Consider the following 19,892-nt stretch of genomic DNA (forward strand, 5'->3'; position numbering starts at 1 on the left):
GGGACTCTGTGGACTCTGATGTAAAGGGGGACACTGTGGACTCTGATGTAAAGGGGGACACTGTGGACTCTGATGTAAAGGGGGACACTGTGGACTCTGATGTAAAGAGGGACACTGTGGACTCTGATGTAAAGGGGGACTCTTTTTATTAATTTCATATGATTAGAAATGTTATTTAATAGCAAAATATATGTATAGTTTATACTACAAAAAAAAAATTGCTGTGCGCCGCTAAAGTGTTCGGGTTTGATTTGAAGAAAAGGTGGCAACCCTAGCGGTGAGATCCATTGCTACAACGCATCATATTCTACTCTTTTTTTTTTTTTTACTTTATTGAAATGTCACATAATGACATTTCATTCAACTCATGCAGTGACTTGCACTGTGCTGCATAAAAATGTAGATAAATGCATTTGTATGCAACCCAAATCAACGCGCATGTACTGTATGTAATAAAAAAATAATAATTCTATGTCGCCTGTTCACCATAGACAGGATCAATTAATATTTTTTGCACTTATCAAACCGATATAACAAAACACTTTCAAGTGTATATTTAACAGACTAAAATAGGGCAAATAATAGAAATTCACTTTTAGGCTCAACACAGGGCCCATAGAAGATAATTGTTCTCTATGTACCCTTGCATTGAGCCTGTAGTAATCAATACTGATCATTGATCAATGCAGCTTAACACACCCAGTGTGAACAAACTGAAAAAAGTGTGAAATTGCCTGAAAAAATAAAACAAATGCAGACACCTTATCTAAGGACTGGTAAGTTGTAATATCTTGCAATTCAGTTCTTGGGTTTAGATACTCTTTAACCACTTGCCGCCCGCCCACCGTCAAATAATGCCTGGGCGGAGCACTTGCCGCCCGCCCACCGTCAAATAATGGCTGGGCGGTGTGGCTCTTGTTTTGGGTGGACGTCATATGACAGCTTCCCAGAACGACCGCTCTCACACGGAGATCGCGGCCGCTCCCTGTTGTTAGCACATGGTACGACCCTGATCTGTACAAAGAGCCACGACCGCAGCTCTTTAACCATTTGATCGGCTGTGATTGGTCACATGTAAACACGGAGATGCCGATAATCGGCGCTCCTCGCCTCAGCGGCATTTTCTCACAGGGGACAGCTAGGAATGTAATCAGGGCACTGATCATCAGTACCCTGATTACAATTAAGTGCCCACCAGAGCTACCGTAGCAATGATTACCGACCACTGGCAACAATCAGTGCCAATCAGTGCCCACAATTGCCACCAGTCTGTGCCCACAAATGCCAGAAATTAGTGCCCACAAGTGCCAGCAATCAGCGGCCATTAGTGATGCCAATCAGTGTTGGCTATCAGTGCTGCCTATCAGTGCCCATCACTGCTGACCATCAATACCACCCACCAGTGCCACCTATCTGTGCCCACCAGTGCTGCCTATCTATGCCCAGTGCCCACCAGTGTCGCCTATAAGTGCTCACCAGTGCCACATATCAGTGCCCATAAGTGCAGTATATTAGTGCCACCTAATCAGTCCCATAAGTGCCACCTCTTCAGTGCCCACCAGTTCTGCTATCTGTGCCCACCACTGCTGCCTATCTGTGTCCAGTGCCACCCATCAGTGCCACATATCAGTGCCCATAAGTGCGGCATATTAGTGCCACCTCATCAGTGCCCACCAGTTCTGCCTATCTGGGCCCAGTGCCACCCATCAGTGCCACATATCAGTGCTCATAAGTGCAGCATATTCGTGCCTCCTCATCAGTGCCGCCTCATCAGCGCCCATCAGTGAAGGAGAAAAATTACTTATTTACAAAATGTACTGACAGAAACTAAGAAAAACTTTTTTTTATTCGAAATTTTTGGTCTTTTTTTTTAAGGAAAAAATGATTAAATACCACCAAAAGAAAGCTCTATTTGTGTGAAGAAAATGATAACAATTTCACATGGGTTCAGTGTTGCACGACCGCACAATTGTCATTCAAAGCGTGACAGCACCGAAAGCTGGAAAACGACCTTGGGCAGGAAGGGGGAGAAAGTGCCTGGTATCGAGGTGGTTAAATAACGATGCCTTTCTTCTCGGCTGGGCAATCATATCATGCACCCACCAGCACACTGCTGCATCAGCGACGTCCGTTACTTGGTAGCGATACGCGGGGAGTGCGCGTGAGGAGCTTTTTCGTTTTTTCCCCCGAGTGGCTGCAGGGCTGTGCGCCCTCATTGGCTGCCTGGCTCTCCCACCGCACAGGATAACTGGGATTCTCCCTGGTGTGCTCAGTCCTTCCCGTGATTGGAGGGGCCGCCACATTCATTCAAAGAGCAGGCAGCATCATCCGCACACAAGATGAATTCTGAGCTTGAGTTTACTTTGCTGCGTCCTTTCATCAATAGAGGAGGAAGAGGATGTAGAAGGGAGCAGCGCCTGGATGTCTCAGGTCTACAATTTTCAGAGTCCTCTGCCTGCTAAGGATCAGATGCTGAAATTCAATTTCATGTCCCTGTGCTAAAAAAATAAAAAAGCGCCCAGCTGCGGTAAAGGTTTGGGAACTGCAGTGTGAAGATCTAAGGGGGGGATCTGGCTCTCCAGCAAACGTGGGGTTAAAGGCGATCGGATTCAGAGATTACTAATGAACGCCAAGAGCTGTGTTCATCAACAAAAAAAGAAAACGACTGAGGGACCGGAGGAGAGCGACGGGGTAGTCTGTGGCTGTGGGTGACTGCAATCCTGTTTTTCGGGGATGCAAACTTCAACTGACTTGTACAGGTATTTATATAATAAGAATGATGCAGATCTAAAATCAAATCACTAAAACTTCATGTTATCTTCATTTCAAAAGTTATTTTTTTTTTTTAAATATCTGCAGCTTTTATTAAAAATAATACCTGCCATGAGGTTCCTTGTTCAGGCACTTCCTGTTAGCCCTTGTACACACGGGCGGAGATTCCAACGGAATGTGTCCGATCGGACCGTTTTGTCGGATATTCCGACTGTGTGTGGTCTACATCGGACTGTTTCCGTCGGAGTATCCGACGGGCCAAGTTTTCCAACTTGTCGGTAAAATTTTCAGACAAATTTTCGGACAAAGTGTAGAGAATTCCGATCGGACAAAGTGTCACGCATGCTCACATCAAATTCCTACACCAAAGCTATTGGCTACTAGCCTGAACGTAGTCCCGTCATAACGAAATAAAGTAATCACGTCGGATTTTCCGACAACTTTGTCCTACCGTGTGTATGCAACAGTTTCGGACAAAATCCGACGGATTTGGTTGTCGGAATCTCCGACCGTGTGTACAAGGGCTTACAGGGTGACAACGCTCTGTCCCCGTCTCCCAATTGTACGCCTGGGTTGTCAGCTTGTCACACGCTCTCATAGGCAGGGACTAGGAAGCTGCCCCTGAGCAATGATGTACAGTGCATGAAGGCAGGAAGCTGTTGAAAGAGACTGCGAGAGATCAGCAGCACTGAGATGCAAAACAAAAACATAGCTCCCAACTGTCAACTGATTTGGAGGGACTGTCCCTGATTTGGAGCAATGTCCCTCATTCCTCCTAATTTGTCCCTCATTTTTGTCTTGATTTGTCTATATAGATAAAATGCATTTTGTATCTATCAAAAAGTGTTTTGCAGCGCTAAACTTTTCATCTGCTTTCTAAATTGCTGCATTTGTATATTCCAAACGCCAATATAAAAGAATAATACTGGTAAATAAAAAGTACTTGTAATATAGAGGAATAGTAGTAGTAAAAAAAGCATGCGTGGGTTTAACCAATCTTGTTTTTTTTTTTTGTACAATTTTCCTATTAAGTATTAAGGGGTGTGTCCTATGCCTGCATACTTTTGCTGATAGGTGTCCCTCATTCCCATCTCCAAAAGTTGGGAGGTATGCAAAAAGGATGAAGAAAGGTTAAAACAGTGTAAAAAAAAAAAAAAAGACAATTGTTATTAAACACAATGCTTTAGTAAAGTAATGTCATCTAGTTGGGCTTTAGATCTATCTATAAGCCCAGGTTCACACTGATCTGCGGGAATGAAGCTGAACTCGCACGATTTCACTCCCATGTGGCAGTCCTGATTTCGGTGGCGATTTCACAGACATCTGTGCGGGATTCTGCACAGATGTCAATGGAAATCGCATCCCAAAATTGTAAAAAGTAGTACAAAAAACACTTTTTAAACGCGGTGCAGCACCGCAAATGCAGTGTCACACCGATTAGGATGGTGCCATTGCAGGCAAATTCCACCGATGTGACATGTCAAATCACATGTCAAAACACACCAATGTGAACCAGGACTCAAGCAGTGAATGTGACTTTCACCAAAAATTCTATGGTGGAGAACCAATCACTGTCATTTCAATCATAGGCAGCCTCAAGATACTCCCGCAAAGAATGTTTGTTCAATTTCAGATTCATTGCTTTATAGATACACTCCTAAGTGTAATTTCTCAGGATTGATAGAGGGGGATTTACTAAGGCTGGGTTCACACTGCTGCAGCTAGGAGACCCGGATGTGATTCGCACCGCACTGCAGTGCAAATCACATCCGATCTCTGTGCGATGCGAGTTCAGCCATACAGATAGTATGGCTGAATTCGCATCGCACCCGCCCCAAACTCGCACAGGACCCTTTTTTTGGTCCGCAGCAGAAACGGTGTTCACACCATGCGATCCCATTCCTGTCCGAGTTTGCAGATCGCACTGTGATATGCGAACTGATCTGGGGGTGTCATTAAGGTTTCACTGACACTCCCAGCAGTTCGCATAGGGCAGTGTGAACTGCCGGCGGGAGGCATGCAATGCGGGAACCCGCCGCGGATTCGCGGCGTTCCCGCATCGCTTCAGTGTGAACCCAGCCTAAAACTGGTGAACGCAGAATCTGGTGCAGCTGTGCATAGAAACAAATCAGCTTCCAGGTTTTTATTGTCAAAGCTTAATTGAATAAGCTGAAGTTAGAAGCTGCACCAGATTCTGTGCGCACTAGTTTTAGTAAATCTCCCCCCCCATACTGTGAAGCAGGGTGGTGAAATATTGAGCTCTGTAAATACTAGTTAACTTTATTTATTTAGCTCTAATATTAAAGTCGTTCTGTATGAGATTATATATATATATATATATATATATATATATATATATATATATATATAGATATATATATATATATATATATAATATTAGGGTTGCACCGATACCATTTTATCGGCGAGTACAAGTACTGATACTTTAATTCAAGTACAGAGTACCATTACTTTGCGGTGTGATTTGCGGCAATAAAAAAAATGGTGCAAATCACACTGCAAAGAATCACATGCAATTTCGGCATGTGTGTATAGAAGCTCCATCTAGTAGGCAGTTTACAACTCACAAAATTCAGCAGAGGGAACGCTGTTCTAGTAAGTAGGTAGAGACAGATTGGAAGTTCAAAGCAGCAATCATTTATTGGAAAACTGAACTGACTGATGACATTAGGTAAATCAATCATAAGCCCATGCAGGGGGATGGTAGTGTGCCAGTGAGGCACTATGACTGACGGGTTTCGTAGTTGACTCTGCTGAGCCTGGTGTAATGAATGGCTGCCTCTAACCCTGGAGTTCCTGGGAGCGGGCAGTGAGCCTAATGGATACTGGATCGATGGACAGAGCTGGCAACCGCCGGCACACCAGGGAACATCAGCTGCCATCGGGGCTCGTCACTGCTGGCCGGGGGAAATGCCAGGAGTGGGCAGAAGTGCTCCACTATGGGAACAGTACTATGCGGGCAACCAGTGAGGATGTCCATCGATCTGGAAGTATCGGTTTTGGTATCGGGAGCCTTTGGGCGAGTACCAATACCTGCTTAAATTCCTGGTATCGCCACCGATACCAGTATAGGTACTCTCAACTTTTTGAGAGGACTATCAGCAAAAGTATGCCGGCATAGGACACACCCCATGCCACACCCCCTTAGACCCCTTTCACACTGCGGGCGTTTTTCACACGCTACATCGCTAAAAATAGTGCCTGCATAGCGCCAGCGGTGTGCTGACAGAGCATCAGAAAAAGTCCCGCCAGCAGCTTCTTCTTAGGAGCGGTGAAGGAGTGGTGAACTTACCCCTGCTCCTCATTGAAATCAATGGGGCAGCACTGCGATACCGCCGGCAAAACGCCGATCCAGTGGTGTTTTGCGGGTAGATTTAACCCCCTTTTGGCCGCTAGCGAGGGGTTAGAACCTCGCCAACTAGCGGCCAAATAATGCCGTTAATATAGCACTGCTTTACCGCTGACGCCCTAGGCGGCTCGGTGTGAAAAGGGTCTTAAAAGAGAATCGTACAAAACAAACAAGATTGGTAAAACCCACAAGTCCTTTTTTTACCACTACTATTCCTTTATATTGACTTTTGGAATTTACAAATGCAGCAATTTAGAAATCAGATGAAAGGTTTAGCACTGGGAAATACTTTTTGATAGATAAAAAGTGCATTTTATATACAACTATATAAATCAGACCAAAATGAGGGACAAATGAGGAGGAATGAGGGACAGATCAGGGGCAGTTGGGAGCTATGTGGGTATAGATATATATTGTGACATTGGAGGATGTTTAACTCAGTTGTAGATATGCCCTTTCAGTAAGTTCACAGCAGACAGGAACTTTAGTTTAAGGGCATGGTAGCCCACTTTTATTAAGAGGAACAAAACAAAGTTCATACATGCACTTGGTTGCCAACAAAGGGGTTCTTCTCCCAAAAACAATAAATGAAAAATGCCGAGCCACCTGGCTCTCTTCAGCAGTACTGCCACTTAGGCTTTATGCTTCAGCCCTCTTGGCCGTACAGCTACTGTACGGCCCCTTTCACACTAACGTCCCGTTCAGGCCCGCCTGTCAGTTTTTCAGGCGGACCTGAACGGGTGCTCCATAGAGGTCTATGGAGCGTCGGATGTCAGCGGTGACATGTCCGCTGACATCCGACCCGCTCCGATCCGAAAAAGTGTGACGGAGGAAAAAGCTATTTTTCCATCCGTCTGCGGATCGGATCGGGTGACAACGGGCACTGCGGTCCGTCGTCATCCGATCTCCCATAGGGGAGAGCGGCGCTGTGACAGGTCCGTCCCTGCACAGTGTGCGGAGACAGACCTGTCATCTCCCTGCTCAGCGGGGATCGGCGGAGTGATCCCCGCTGAGCAAACGGACATCCACGGGGCGGATCAGAACTGATCCGCCCCGTGTGAAAGGACCCTACCTCTTTTCAGCTTCCTTGCTGCTCAGGCCTTCCACTTCAGGCTCTCATCTATCTACTTAGATGCACACAGCGTCTATCTAGAAAGCAGCCCCTCGCTACTCTGATCCTCAGACTTGGGTCTCTGGCTTTCCCTAGTGCACAACCGCACACCTCCTGTCTCTCTGGGTGGAGCCCAGAACCCTAATCCTGACTCTGCAATAAGCCCAGGACCCACCTGCTCAATCAACCAGCCAGACTCCTGACTGTTCCCAAAACCCGGTCCCAGGATTGGAGATTCCATCCCACCCATAACACTATGGAATCTCCAGGCTCCAGGTCCCCAACTGGATTTTACAAACTTTGGAGGAAACTGATAAAACAGATTCCTCCACATTAAATACCCCTGGAGCCCCTCAACCTGCCTATTTGAGAAACCTTGGCGACAATTACTAGGACAGGGAACTGTACCGTCACACATATATATATATATAGTTTGACCCTTTCAGAAGAGGACCATAATAAGGAAAAAAATATGTATGCATATCGGAGGGCCCTCCTCATTATATATATATATATATATATATATATATATATATTTAATGATCTAATGAGCAGGGCCCTCCGATATGCATTCATATTTTTTTTCCTTATTGGGGTCCTCTTCTGAAAGGGTCAAACTGTGCTCGTTGCCATGTAGACATATAGAATGCTGTGTCTAAATCAACACTGCAATGTCAAACATAGAGAGCTGTGCACAAGCAGCAAAGCACAAGGAAAATCTGAACATTTCCCTCTGGTCATAATAGACATCCACAGATGTAGCTCAGCAATCATTGTTACCCTCCGTTTGGTACTAGTTGATCACTGTAGTATGTGTCTCAATGCTTCACGGGCTACATGCTTGCTTTAAATTAGTGATTCACAAACTTAAAAAAAAAAGTCAATATCTAGAAGTCAGGCAGAGAAATTGCACCATGTAAAACAAGTCAGCAGTTGTGTCTCGTATACTTGTAGCACGTTGGGTCCAGCATAAGAAATGCAAGGTTTTCGATCAATGTTGCTGCAAAATGTAGAAAATGGAGAGAATGGAGATTGTGTATATGGGGGGGGGGGGGGGGCTGTACCTAATCTTCTCAGTAAAGTTAGTAATTAGTATTTACGGAATAATGGAGGGAGGCGGAGCGGCCAGCTCAGGCTCTCAGCGGCTCACTGAGAGGCTGAGCCTGGTGACGGTCCAGACATGTAGGCGGATCCCGAGTTCATCGTCATCATCTTGCCCAATCCTGGACCGGCTTCTATGACATCATCCGACCCTGGGCTTCAGTCCACTGTCTGCTGAACAGAGGTAACAGGAGTGCAGAACGATTCAATTACAGCGTTGGGGTATTTTTTTTTTTTGAAGCACCAGATTAGAGCCATAGGCTCTAATAGGCGTCCAAAAAGGTGAACAGTGAGTGCCATGCTGGGCGCACGTAGTTCACTCAGCTGTGTGATGAATATTCACTTTCCTAACACTGACCCGCCTCTCCGCCAATCAGGTGCTCGGGTCAGTTACTTGTCACCTGATTGGCTGAAACGACAGGTGCTGTGATAGGACACCTATCAGGCATCCAATCATAGCAGAAGACGGGAAGAGAGGACGGGAGAAGACATCGAGGAGCGTGGAGGACACTGCCGCCCTGACCCACTGCCCCGCTGAGACAGGGTAAGTCCTGGGCTGGCGGGGGCACACTGGCAGCATTTGATGGGCACAGGGGCGGCAATTGATGGGCACAGTGGCAGTGTTTGATGGGCACAGTGGCTGCGTTTGATGACACAGTGGCAGCAATTGATAGGCGCAGTAGCTGCGTTTGATAGGTACAGATGCTGAAATTGATGGATACAGTGGCTGCATTTGATGGGCACAGTGGATACGTTTGATTGGCACACTGGCCCACAATTGATGGGCACAGTGACTGCATTTGGCACGTGGCTGCGTTCGATGGCACAGTGGCGGCAATTGATGGGCATAGTAGCTGCATTTGATGGGCACAGTGGTGGCAATTGATTGGCACAGTGGCTGCATTTGATGGGCACAGTGGCGGCAGTTGATGGGTGCAGTGGCTGCATTTGGCACAGTGGCAGCGTTTGATGGGCATAGTGGCGGCAGTTGATGGGTACAGTGGCTGCGTTTGATGGCATAGTGGCTGCGTTTGATGGCACAGTGGCTGCGTTTGATGGCACAGTAGCTGCGTTTGATGGGCATGGTGGTGGCAATTGATGGGTACAGTGGCTGCGTTTGATGGCATAGTGGCTGCGTTTGATGGCACAGTGGCTGTGTTTGATAGCACAGTGGCTGCAATTGATGGCACAGTTGCTGTGTTTGATGGGCACAGTGGCGGCAATTGATAGGTACAGTGGCTGCATTTGATGCCACAGAAGCTGCGTTTGATGGGCACAGTGGTGGTAATTTATGGGTACAGTGGCTGCTTTTGATGGCATAGTGGCTGCGTGTGATGGCACATTGGCTGCGTGTGATGGCACAGTGGCTGCAATTGATGGCCACATTGGCTGCGTTTCATGAGCACAGTGGCTGCATTTCATGGGCATAGTGGTGGCAAATGATGGGTACAGTGACTGCATTTGTTGGCACAGAGGCTGCATTTGATGGGCACAATGGCAGTAATTGATGGGTGCAGTGGCTGCATTTGGCACAGTGGCAGCGTTTGATGGGCATAGTGGCGGCAATTGATGGGCACAGTGGCTGCGTTTGATGGGCACAGTGGCTGCGTTTGATGGCATAGTGGCTGCGTTTGATGGCACAGTGGCTGCAATTGATGGGCACAGTGGCTGCGTTTGATGGGCACAGTGGCTGCAATTGATGTTTTTTTTCAGAATTTTTTAGTTTGTTTGCGCCCCCCCCCCCCCCCCCAAGAAAAAATTTGAGCAGCAGCCACCACTGTGTTTTGTAGTCCAGCAAACAGGGCTCACAATGCTGCAGTGTTATCAGTTCACTACACAAAGATAGGAGCTTGGATTGTATTTCTGGCAGATCAAAAAGAACAACGTTTTTTTTTTTTTTTTTGCCAATATATGTACTGTAAAAAGAGTAAACCAACAAATCCAATTTCTTGCTGTAACTGACATGATGCTTGTTACCAAATACAGTCTGGCCATACTAATATGGACATTTCTTTTCCGCCAGGGCTACAAAAACATGGCAGAGATTGACAACAGGATGCGTTTGGGGCTCTGTGATTGCAATGACTCCAATCTGACTGGTACCGGGTCTCCTTCTGCAGGTACATTGCAATAAAAACTTTGTTTAATTTCTTTATTTATTATAGTAAGGAATAAAATAACATCAAAAAGTAAAGTTTTTAGTTATTGAAATCTGAAATATAGCATTTGAATATTTCAAATTTTTATTCCATGACAGCAGGTGAGACTTTAACCTAATTTCTTTAAGTTTTCCAGGCTATGTTTATTTGGTGGCAAAAAAAAAAAATGGTTACAGAGTTCAATAGCTCAACAGAAATTTACATACATTTGAATGAGTCAGAGCAGTAACTCTTCCCCCTTCCTTGCCTGCTCTGTTTAGGTGATCTCAGGGGAGTTTCATTCAGAGAGAGAGGAACTGAAAGCAAACAAGCTTCTACTGTACTCTATGTCCCTTTGGGCCAAAGGACCAAAGTGGCCCTTTGCATCACCAGACAAATGTAGGCTCTAAAGAGAGACAAGGAACCTAAGAACCTGCCCAGGATTTACCAGGATATATGGACTTTGCTGTGGACACCTCCCAGTTTACGGTCTTCAAAAACACCTTGACTGGCAACAGCTGACAGTATTGTAATGAGATACAAAATCTAAACTCAAGATCTTGGTCTAGACAGGCAAGAGGTCAGGGCTGACGGTGTCCTGTCGAGAAGTGCCCCCCATCGCATAGTGCCTGGACTGAAGGGCGCATGTGCCAGACATGCACCGTACATAACAGCACAACAGCTGATTTTAACATTAGCTGTTGTGACAGTGAGATGGCGCAGGCACACAATAGATGACATTTTCTGTCAGATTGTGCCCCACACTCTGCCGCGCTCCCGTGGCGAGTTCATATCCATGATGGCCGGATTTCTACATGGTGTGGGCGAATTGTGGGTGGAAATAGATGGCCAGTGCAGCAAAAAAAAAACCATTGTGATGGACGGACTTTTACATTCCGCCCATAACGTGTAGAAATCTGCCCATCATGGACATGAACACACCACGGGAGCGCGGAGGAGTGTGGGGCACAATCTAATGCCCCATACACACGGTCGGATCATGTTGTCGGAAAATCCGACCGTGTGTGGGCTCCATCTGACTTTTTTCAACGTACAAAGTTTGAAAGTAGGATCTAAAACAAAATCCGATCGCATAAATTCCAATTGTGTGTAGACAATTCCGACGGACAAAGTGCCACGCATGCTTAGAATAAACGAAGAGACGAAAGCTATTGGCTACTAGCCCGTTTATAGTCCCGACATACGTGTTTGACATCACCTCATTCAGAACGATAGGATTTTTCGACAACTTTGTGCGACCGTGTGTGTGCAACACAAGTTTCGACCAAAATCCATCGGAAAAAATCCGACAGATTTTATGGTCCGAATGTCAGACCGCGTGTATGGGGCATTAGAGAAAATAAAAAATCTGTCGTCTATTGTGCGCCTGTAAAGTGCCGCCATCACAACAGCTGACGGTAAAATCAGCTGTTGTGCTGTTACATACGGCGTATGCGCCCTGCGGGCGGCACTTCTCCTCAGAACACCAGCCGTCACTCCTTACCCTAACTGGTCTGCTCTGTTTAGGAAAGCTCAGAGTGGGGGGTTTAATCATAGAGAAAGAGTCTGAAAGCACTTTTCTAGGTCAAAAGCCCCATACACACGGGCCGAATATTGCGCTGTATTGTCCGGTTCAATAGAAACTCGCCAACATTCGGCCCATGTGTATGGCAGGCGGTCTGACAGAACCCGGCCGAATGTCCGAAGAGGCATGACCAAAAAACGTCTGCCAATCGGCATCCAGTGTGTTCTGGTGGCCCCTGTCAGAACAATAGCTCAGCGGGTAATCACCACACTAACATCTGATTGTTAGTACATGATCTCTTCCCAAGCTCTTCAGTTTTTTTTTTTATTCAGCCTTCTGAGTTGAACGAAAAAAAACTGATAGAGTGTACTAGGTTTAAATTGACCCTAGTATGTGTTTGTGTATATCCATGTGAGATAGGCTGCCTAAATTGTAAGCTCCTTGACTGCAGGGACCAAGGCCAATGTACAGTATGAAAAGTGCTACATGAATTGTCAGGCCTATATGACTGCTTGTAATAAATACAATTGTTTTTTCTTAATAATAAAAAGGTATGTTTATTATATTATACTGTTGCATTTTAGGAGCTTATCTGGGGAGTAGGATGGTAAGTGTTGTCATTAGGTGTGTCACGGAGGTCTCAGCAAGGGTCAGAAAGCATCAGCCAGTATTGATTGTAGTTGGTTCTCCCTAAAAAAACAAAACACAAAAATTAAGAAAAGGAGGACCAAAAGGGAAATGCTACTTTGAGGCTGAGAGGTGATAAACCCTCAACACCCCCAGGAGGACAGTGGTAGGTTTTGTCAGTAGGTGTGTCACGGAGGTCTCAGCAAGGGTTGGCAAGCATCAGCCGGTATGGCCTGTAAATGAACAAAATCTCAAAAATGAAAAAAGGAGAGTCATAAAGGGAAAGGCCACTTCGAGGCAGAGAGGTGATAAACCCTCAAAACCCCCAGGAGGACAGTGGACCGCAAATTAAATTAGCACCTGTCCTCAAGAGGGTAAGGAGGAGAAAGGGAGAGAAGAGAGAGAGAGCAAAGATGGGCAGAATAAGTTGCGAGAAAAGCAAAAAAAAGGTGATAGGGTGCGGGCAAGGGGATCACAATCACAACCTTAAACTTAAAAGGTCCAGAATCAAGAGAATACGGTATGAAAACGCTGAGAGTCTGAAAAGGAAATCCAGATGGACCACGTGACGTGGCCATATAATCAGAGTATTTATCTTGATGTTGTGCTACCAGTGCTGCCAAACATTGAATGCGAGTATGTTCAGCCATCCATTCTACAGTAGTAGAGACATCTACAGACTTCCATTGCCTGCCATTGGGATTCCTGGCTGCAATGAGGAATAAGCGCAGGACAGAGAATCGTGAAGTAGAGAGGGAAGAGCAGTGGAAGGGGAGATTGGAGTATGAGCATCCACCACAGCACCATAGATGCGAAAAATGCAAAACCCAAAAACCTTATGTAGGTGCACATTCCCACCAGGTGTGGAGCATGGAGCCCAATGGGTGATACATGGACTTTTTTTGGCTTCCAGGAACGGTTCCTAGAAAGTTCTGTCCCTGAGTCAGTCTGTTTTCTATTTTTATTAAAGAGGATCTTCACCCTATGAAAAAAAAATAAAAATAAAAAATGTTGACTTTTAATAAAATGGGGACCTGTCCAAAGATCCAGCGCTGTCCTCACCCATGTCTTCAGGTCCCAGGTGCCAGCATACTGTATATAGTGTGGGAAATCGGCTGTGACTTCTTGTGGTTTGTGAATGGTCCCGCAGCCTTATGGGACATGTAACTGGTCCCAGAAGGCCGCCAGCAAAGAGGAGAGGCTGAACTTTCCTCAGATATGGGCAGAAGAGAGAGTGGGTGCCTGTGAAAACCAGGTACCCATTCCCCAAAAAAAGAATTTTGAAAGTGCCAAAAATTGAAGATGAGTGGCAGCAGAAAAGTGGAACTTCCCCTTTTGGGTGAGGTTCCGCTTTAAGGCCTCATTCACAGAGTTTTAAAAAAACACATTTACAACCGGTTTTTATTTACAGATTTGAATGCAGCTGCATTGTTTTCAATGGAGAAATTCACACAGCTGCGTCAACATACACTGCGTTCACATCAATAGCACAAAATCCAAAAGTCTGCATCTGAAGACATGCGTATACACATATACGTGAAAAAAAGTGTAGCGCTATGTTACAATAAGAATGGTACAATGTGAATGTGAACCACTGAGAACATTACATATAATGACACAATGTGAACATAAACCTTTAAAGAATACAGAACAGTGTTGAATATTCAAAAATAATAAGTGAATCACCAAAACAAAGTGAACATGTGTAAAAAATTGTCTATCAGAAAAGTCCAAAAAGTCCTTTAACGCACATTTTTGAAAGTGCACAATATCCATACAATAAATCCAGGTGACTTCATAAATACGTGAATAAGTGTAGAAATTCAATCCCAAGTTTAGCTCTTTCAAGAAAGAAAAACACCACCACCACCATGATTAGGAGGAGGCTTACCGGATAGTATTGACCTGGTGGGGCTTACACCACCCAAGTCAAAAGAGCTTTATCAGTTGGATGAATAAATGAATGAATGAAATACTTGTATAGCGCACAATGCGAACTGAATCGCCTCTAGGTGGATGAATCCGATGAATATATTTATATCCTTAAACCTTCAATAACTGGCACCATACACTTCAAATGGGAAGTAGACGCTTGGTATTTCACGCAAGTCATGAAAATAAAAATACTCATATAGCGTGACCTCATTTAAAAATAATTTTAATATAAAAAGTAGATTACTCACATTTCCATAAACGTATACAGCGTGTAAAATAGTAATAAAGCGATATCTGCTGGTAGGTCCCACCCTTCAAATTAACAAATATTTCCTGATGCTTTGGACACTCTATATGGTGACTATATGAGATATAAGCCTTTCACTTCCGGGGATGACACCGGAAGTGACGTCATACGGAAATTAGGCGGTGTTTTGAGCATTTTGGGGTTATTATTCTTATTTAAGCGATTGAAATAAAGGATGTGATGCGCTGATTTCCAACCATACAATGATCGCGATAGGCCACAGGTATGCGATTATCAAATAAAGTGCAACTGTGCATAAATTAATCAGGTGATGCTTCTGTGCATATATAACAGTAATAACTAGTGCATAAAACCATAAGGTGACTCTATGTGCAAACAAACGCAGATTTGTCATATAGACCAAAATACATATATGAAGTGTATAAACTTAATTACAAAATGTATATAGTGAAGCAAAGACAAATTCTGGATATACGTTAAAGTGATAACTGGTGCAAAGACCATAAGGGCCGGTTCACACAGCGATGCGCGGCGAGGCGTCTCCGACTTGCCTCGCCGCGACCTGCACGGACCTCAGCGGCGACTTGCAGAGGACTTCTGCATAGAAGTCAATGCAAGTCGCCCCCGAAGTCGCCCCGAAGTAGTACAGGAACCTTTTTTCTGAGTCGGAGCGACTCGAGTCGCTCCTCTCAGAACGGTTCCATAGCACTGAATGGGGGCGACTTGCGGGAGCGAGGCGAGGCGAGCCGTGTCGCCTCGCCTCGCGTCGCAGTGTGAACCGGCCCTTAAGTGACTGTATGTGCAAAAAAACACGCAAGTTTGTCATACAAACCAAAAAATTTAAAAAGTGAATGTTGCTTATCAAAAAATTTGTAAAATGGAGCACAAACAGGTAAAGAAAGAAAAATATAAAATATTCAATTCAAGTGGCCAACGTGATTGAAGGTAAATGTCCCATACACAATCAGATCATGCAATCCGGTGAATACGCTAAGTAAAACGTGCAGCGTGCTGGGCAATTAATCCATCCGTGATGATCCGTGCAAAAAAACAAATATTATGCAATTACCTCACTGCTGTGAGTGAACAGCAACACAGATGATGAACACCAGGATGATTGCAAAGAACGGCTGTGTGACACAATCTATAGGAGACTTCTCTCACTTCCTCGTGAATGGCAGGTAAACTCAGAAAAATAGATTAAGAGGGACCGCCATAGTGTAGTATTTAAAGCATAGAAGTTTTATTAAACAGGTTTAAAAACTACTCACAAACGAAGCTGATAAAAACACAACATGCTGCTGGGGGGTCCACACCCCAGATGATGGTTGTGTGAGTCGAAACGCGTAAAAAAAGGGGTGGACCTACCATCTTTATTACTATTTTACACTCTGTATACGTAAACATCCCTTGTAATAGAAAAAAGCATGCCAGGTCCTCTTAAATATGAGATCTGGGGGCAAAAAGTCCTCAGATCTTATATTTGGACTTAAATGCAATAATAAAAAAATAAAAAATTTGCCATTTGAAAAAAATTACTTTGAAAAAATGGCCCTTTAACCACTACAATACAGGGCACTTATACCCCCTTCCTTCCCAGCCCAATTTTCAGCTTTCAGCGCTCTAGCGCTTTCAGTGACAATTGCGCGGTCATGCTACACTGTACCCAAATGAAATTGTTATCATTTTGTTCGCACAAATAGAGCTTTATTTTGGTGTTATTTATTCACGACTCCGTTTTTTTTTTTTGCGATATAAGCGCAAAAATAGCGGAAATTTGGAAAAAAAACAATATTTTCTTTTTTCTATTTGAAAAGAAATCCAATAAAATCAAATTTTGTCATAAATTTAAGCCAAAATGTATTCTGCTACATGTTTTTGGTAAAAAAAATTCCGTTAAGTGTATAATAATTGGTTTGTGTGATCACGGACATATGTACGCAAATGATCATGTACATATGTGTGCAGGTGATCACATACATATGTGTGCAGATAATCATTGGGACATGTGATTTTAGTGGGACATATGTGGGGGACATGTTTTTATTATTAGGGACATGTGTTTTTATTATTTGGGGACATGTATGTTTTGGGGACATGTGTGTTTTGGGGACATATGTGGGGACTGTGTTTGCACTGTGTTGTGTGTTGTGTGTTTACACTACACTGATGATCAGTGAGTAAAAAGCTGTAAAAAGCAGCCCATACTCACTGATCATCAGCCGGCTGCAGCGTTCTGCTCTCCTCTCCTCAGCGGTGACTTCCGTGTGAGGAGAGGAGAGCCGATTGCCTAGCAACCGGCTGTTTGTTTACATCACATGACGGCCGTGATTGGACACGGCCGTCATGTGATCAGGAGGGCCAATCACAGAGCCCTCCTGCCGATCTGAGATGTGCCGTGTCCGGGTGACACGAGCACATCGGGATCGCGCCGCTGCGCGGGCGCGCGCGCGCGCGATCCCGCTACTCCTGAATGACGTTCCTGAACGTCCTATCAGGAGTAGACGGCTCCCACCCGGCCGTATATATGCATTGGCCGGGTGGGAAGTGGTTAAGATTTAACGTCACTTCTGCCCTGCTATGGTATGTACTTTGTACAAAAGTTCTATGGTTTTCAGTACACACGATCAAACTTTGCTTCATTGGACTTTTGTTGCCCGAAAGTTTGTCCGTTCGCACAGCCAACAAAAGTCCGATGAAAACCGAAAAAGTTTGTCCGATGGAGCGTACACACGGTCGGATGTTGCCTTAAAACAGCTCATTTGCATGTTTGTTGTCAAAAAGTCAGATTGTGTGTACGGGTCTTTAGGAATAACACACTAACAAATCTGTCCAAACAAGAGTCTAGTAGACATCCCGGTTATGATAAACTTTAACCACTTCAGCCCCGGAAGGATTTACCCCCTTCCTAACCAGAGCACTTTTTGCTATACGGCATTGCGTCAGTTTAGCTGACAATTTAGCTGACAATTGTGCTGTTGTGCGATGTTGCATCCAAACAAAATTGATGTCTTTTTTTCCCACAAATAGAGCTTTATTTTGGTGGTATTTGATCACCTCTGCGGTTTTAATTTTTTGCGCTATAAACAAAAAAAGAGCAACAATTTATAAAAAAATAAAATAATTTTTTTACTTTTTTGCTATAATAAATATCCCCCAAAAATATATAAAAAAAACGAATTTCTTTCTCAGTTTAGGCCGATATTTATTCTTCTACATATTTGTGGTAAAAGAAAAATTGAGTGGAGCTAGGATAGAGGAAAGTGAAGAGCTGTACACAAGAAGAAGAATTGAGAATGAAAAATGTAGAAACAGCAGAACACCCAGAAAAGTAGATGATGGGGTATACTACGGGTAGGTTGTGATGGTATTTTATTTGGCAGTCATTCCCGTTGGTGGCAGCAGACATATTGGTTAATCAAGCATTGCATGTTTTACCGTTTATGTGTCTCCAGGCTCTTGTCCTTGGCCCCCATTGCAGTTTTGTAACGTGCGTTTAGCATCTAGTATCCTGGGGAGATAAAAGCTCCTCATCCAGGCTTACATGGAACGGCTACCGCCATCCAATTTCAGTCTCTTCTCTTATGATCAAACCCTTCCCAACATCTGTAATTCTAATTAACAGTCTGATAACTAATTGGCACCGCTGCAGAATAGACACAGAGAGTAATTAGACCTGAACACAGCAGTAATGGAAATGGCCCAGTTGTGGGGTGACGGGACTGGCGAGGCTTCTAGAAGGAGATGTACAAATGCTGGAGAATTGTTTGTGGTAATAGTAAATGACCAATTATAAGCTTAAAGCGGAGTTCCATCTGTATACAATTTGTTTTTTATTTTTTAAAATTAACCACTTCAGCCCCGGAAGAATTTACCCTCTTCCTGACCAGAGCACTTTTTGCTATACGGCACTGCATCGTTTTAACTGATAATTGCGCGGTCGTGTGACGCGGGACCCAAAGAAAATTGATGTTCTTTTTTTCTCACAAATAGAGCTTTCTTTTGGTGGTATTTGATCACCTCTGCGGTTTTTATTTTTTGCGCTATAAACAAAAAATGTCAATTTTGAAAAAAAAACACATTATTTTTTACTTTTTGCTATAATAAATATCCCCAAAAAATATTTAAAAAAACATTTTTTTCCTCAGTTTCAGCCGATATGTATTCTTCTACATATTTTTGGTAAAATAAATTGCAATAAGCATTTATTGGTTTGCGCAAAATTTATAGCGTCTACAAAATAGGGGATAGTTTTATGACATTTATATTGATAAATTTTTTTTTTACTAGAAATGGCACCGATTTTTATCGTGACTGCGATATTATGGCAGACACATCCGACACTTTTGACACATTTTTGGGACCATTCACATTAATGCAGCAATCAATGCTAAAAAAATGCATTGATTACTGTAAAAATGTCACTGGCAGTGAAGGAGTTAACCACTAGGTGGGGCTGCAAGGGTTAAGTGTGTCCTAGGGAGTGATTCTAACTGTGGGGGGGAGGCACTGTGTGTGACACGTCACTGATCAGCGCTCCTGATTACAGGGAGAGCTGATCAGTGTCACTAGGCAGAACAGGGTGATGCTCGTTTACATTAGCATCTCCCTGTTCTTCCTCACCACGAGGAGATCGCGGGTATCCCTGCGGACATCAGGTCCACGGGACCCACGATCACGGTCACAGAGCTCCTGGCGCGCGTGTGCGCAAGCTGCCTCTTAAAGGGCAACGTACACTTATATTAATCTGCCTGTATGTGCCCTTCTGCCGCAGTATATCTGTATGAGGCGGTCGCGAAGTGGTTAATATGTTTGGATTAGAACTCATATATAGAACTCATGTTTTAAGATCTATCGCCAGCTTGATTGCCGATCTTTTATTATTGTCTCCTGGCATTTTCCATTTTGCTTGTGGGCATGTGAAACGCACAAGCACTATCTTCCGGGATCAGGTGCAGCTGAGTGACGGGCATGCACCGCCCGTTCTCGCGCATGCGCAGGAGGTACAGTTTTGCAACGCTGTACACTTCTGACATTGCCATCAC

General features: G+C 44.3%; 2 protein-coding genes across 2 annotated transcripts in view; one reads left to right on the forward strand and one right to left on the reverse strand.

Moving 5' to 3' along the window:
• Nucleotides 1–2,167: 2,167 nt before the first annotated feature.
• Nucleotides 2,168–19,892, forward strand: part of LOC143924906 (melanin-concentrating hormone receptor 1-like) — a 40,362-nt gene continuing 22,637 nt past the window's right edge. The window contains exons 1-2 of the mRNA XM_077449414.1: nucleotides 2,168–2,759; nucleotides 10,378–10,474. Coding sequence (XP_077305540.1) covers nucleotides 10,390–10,474 — 85 coding nt within the window. The 5' untranslated portion in view covers nucleotides 2,168–2,759; nucleotides 10,378–10,389. The remainder of the gene's footprint in view (nucleotides 2,760–10,377; nucleotides 10,475–19,892) is intronic.
• Nucleotides 12,569–19,892, reverse strand: part of B9D1 (B9 domain containing 1) — a 224,601-nt gene continuing 217,277 nt past the window's right edge. Inside the window, exon 7 of the mRNA XM_077449416.1 lies at nucleotides 12,569–12,707. Within this exon, the coding sequence (XP_077305542.1) occupies nucleotides 12,658–12,707 (50 nt within the window). The 3' untranslated portion in view covers nucleotides 12,569–12,657. The remainder of the gene's footprint in view (nucleotides 12,708–19,892) is intronic.

Source organism: Lithobates pipiens, unplaced genomic scaffold (assembly GCF_037356315.1).
Source record: "Lithobates pipiens isolate NorthernLeopardFrog02 unplaced genomic scaffold, aLitPip1_a1.2 Scaffold_22, whole genome shotgun sequence".
Taxonomy (NCBI): Eukaryota; Metazoa; Chordata; class Amphibia; order Anura; family Ranidae; genus Lithobates; species Lithobates pipiens.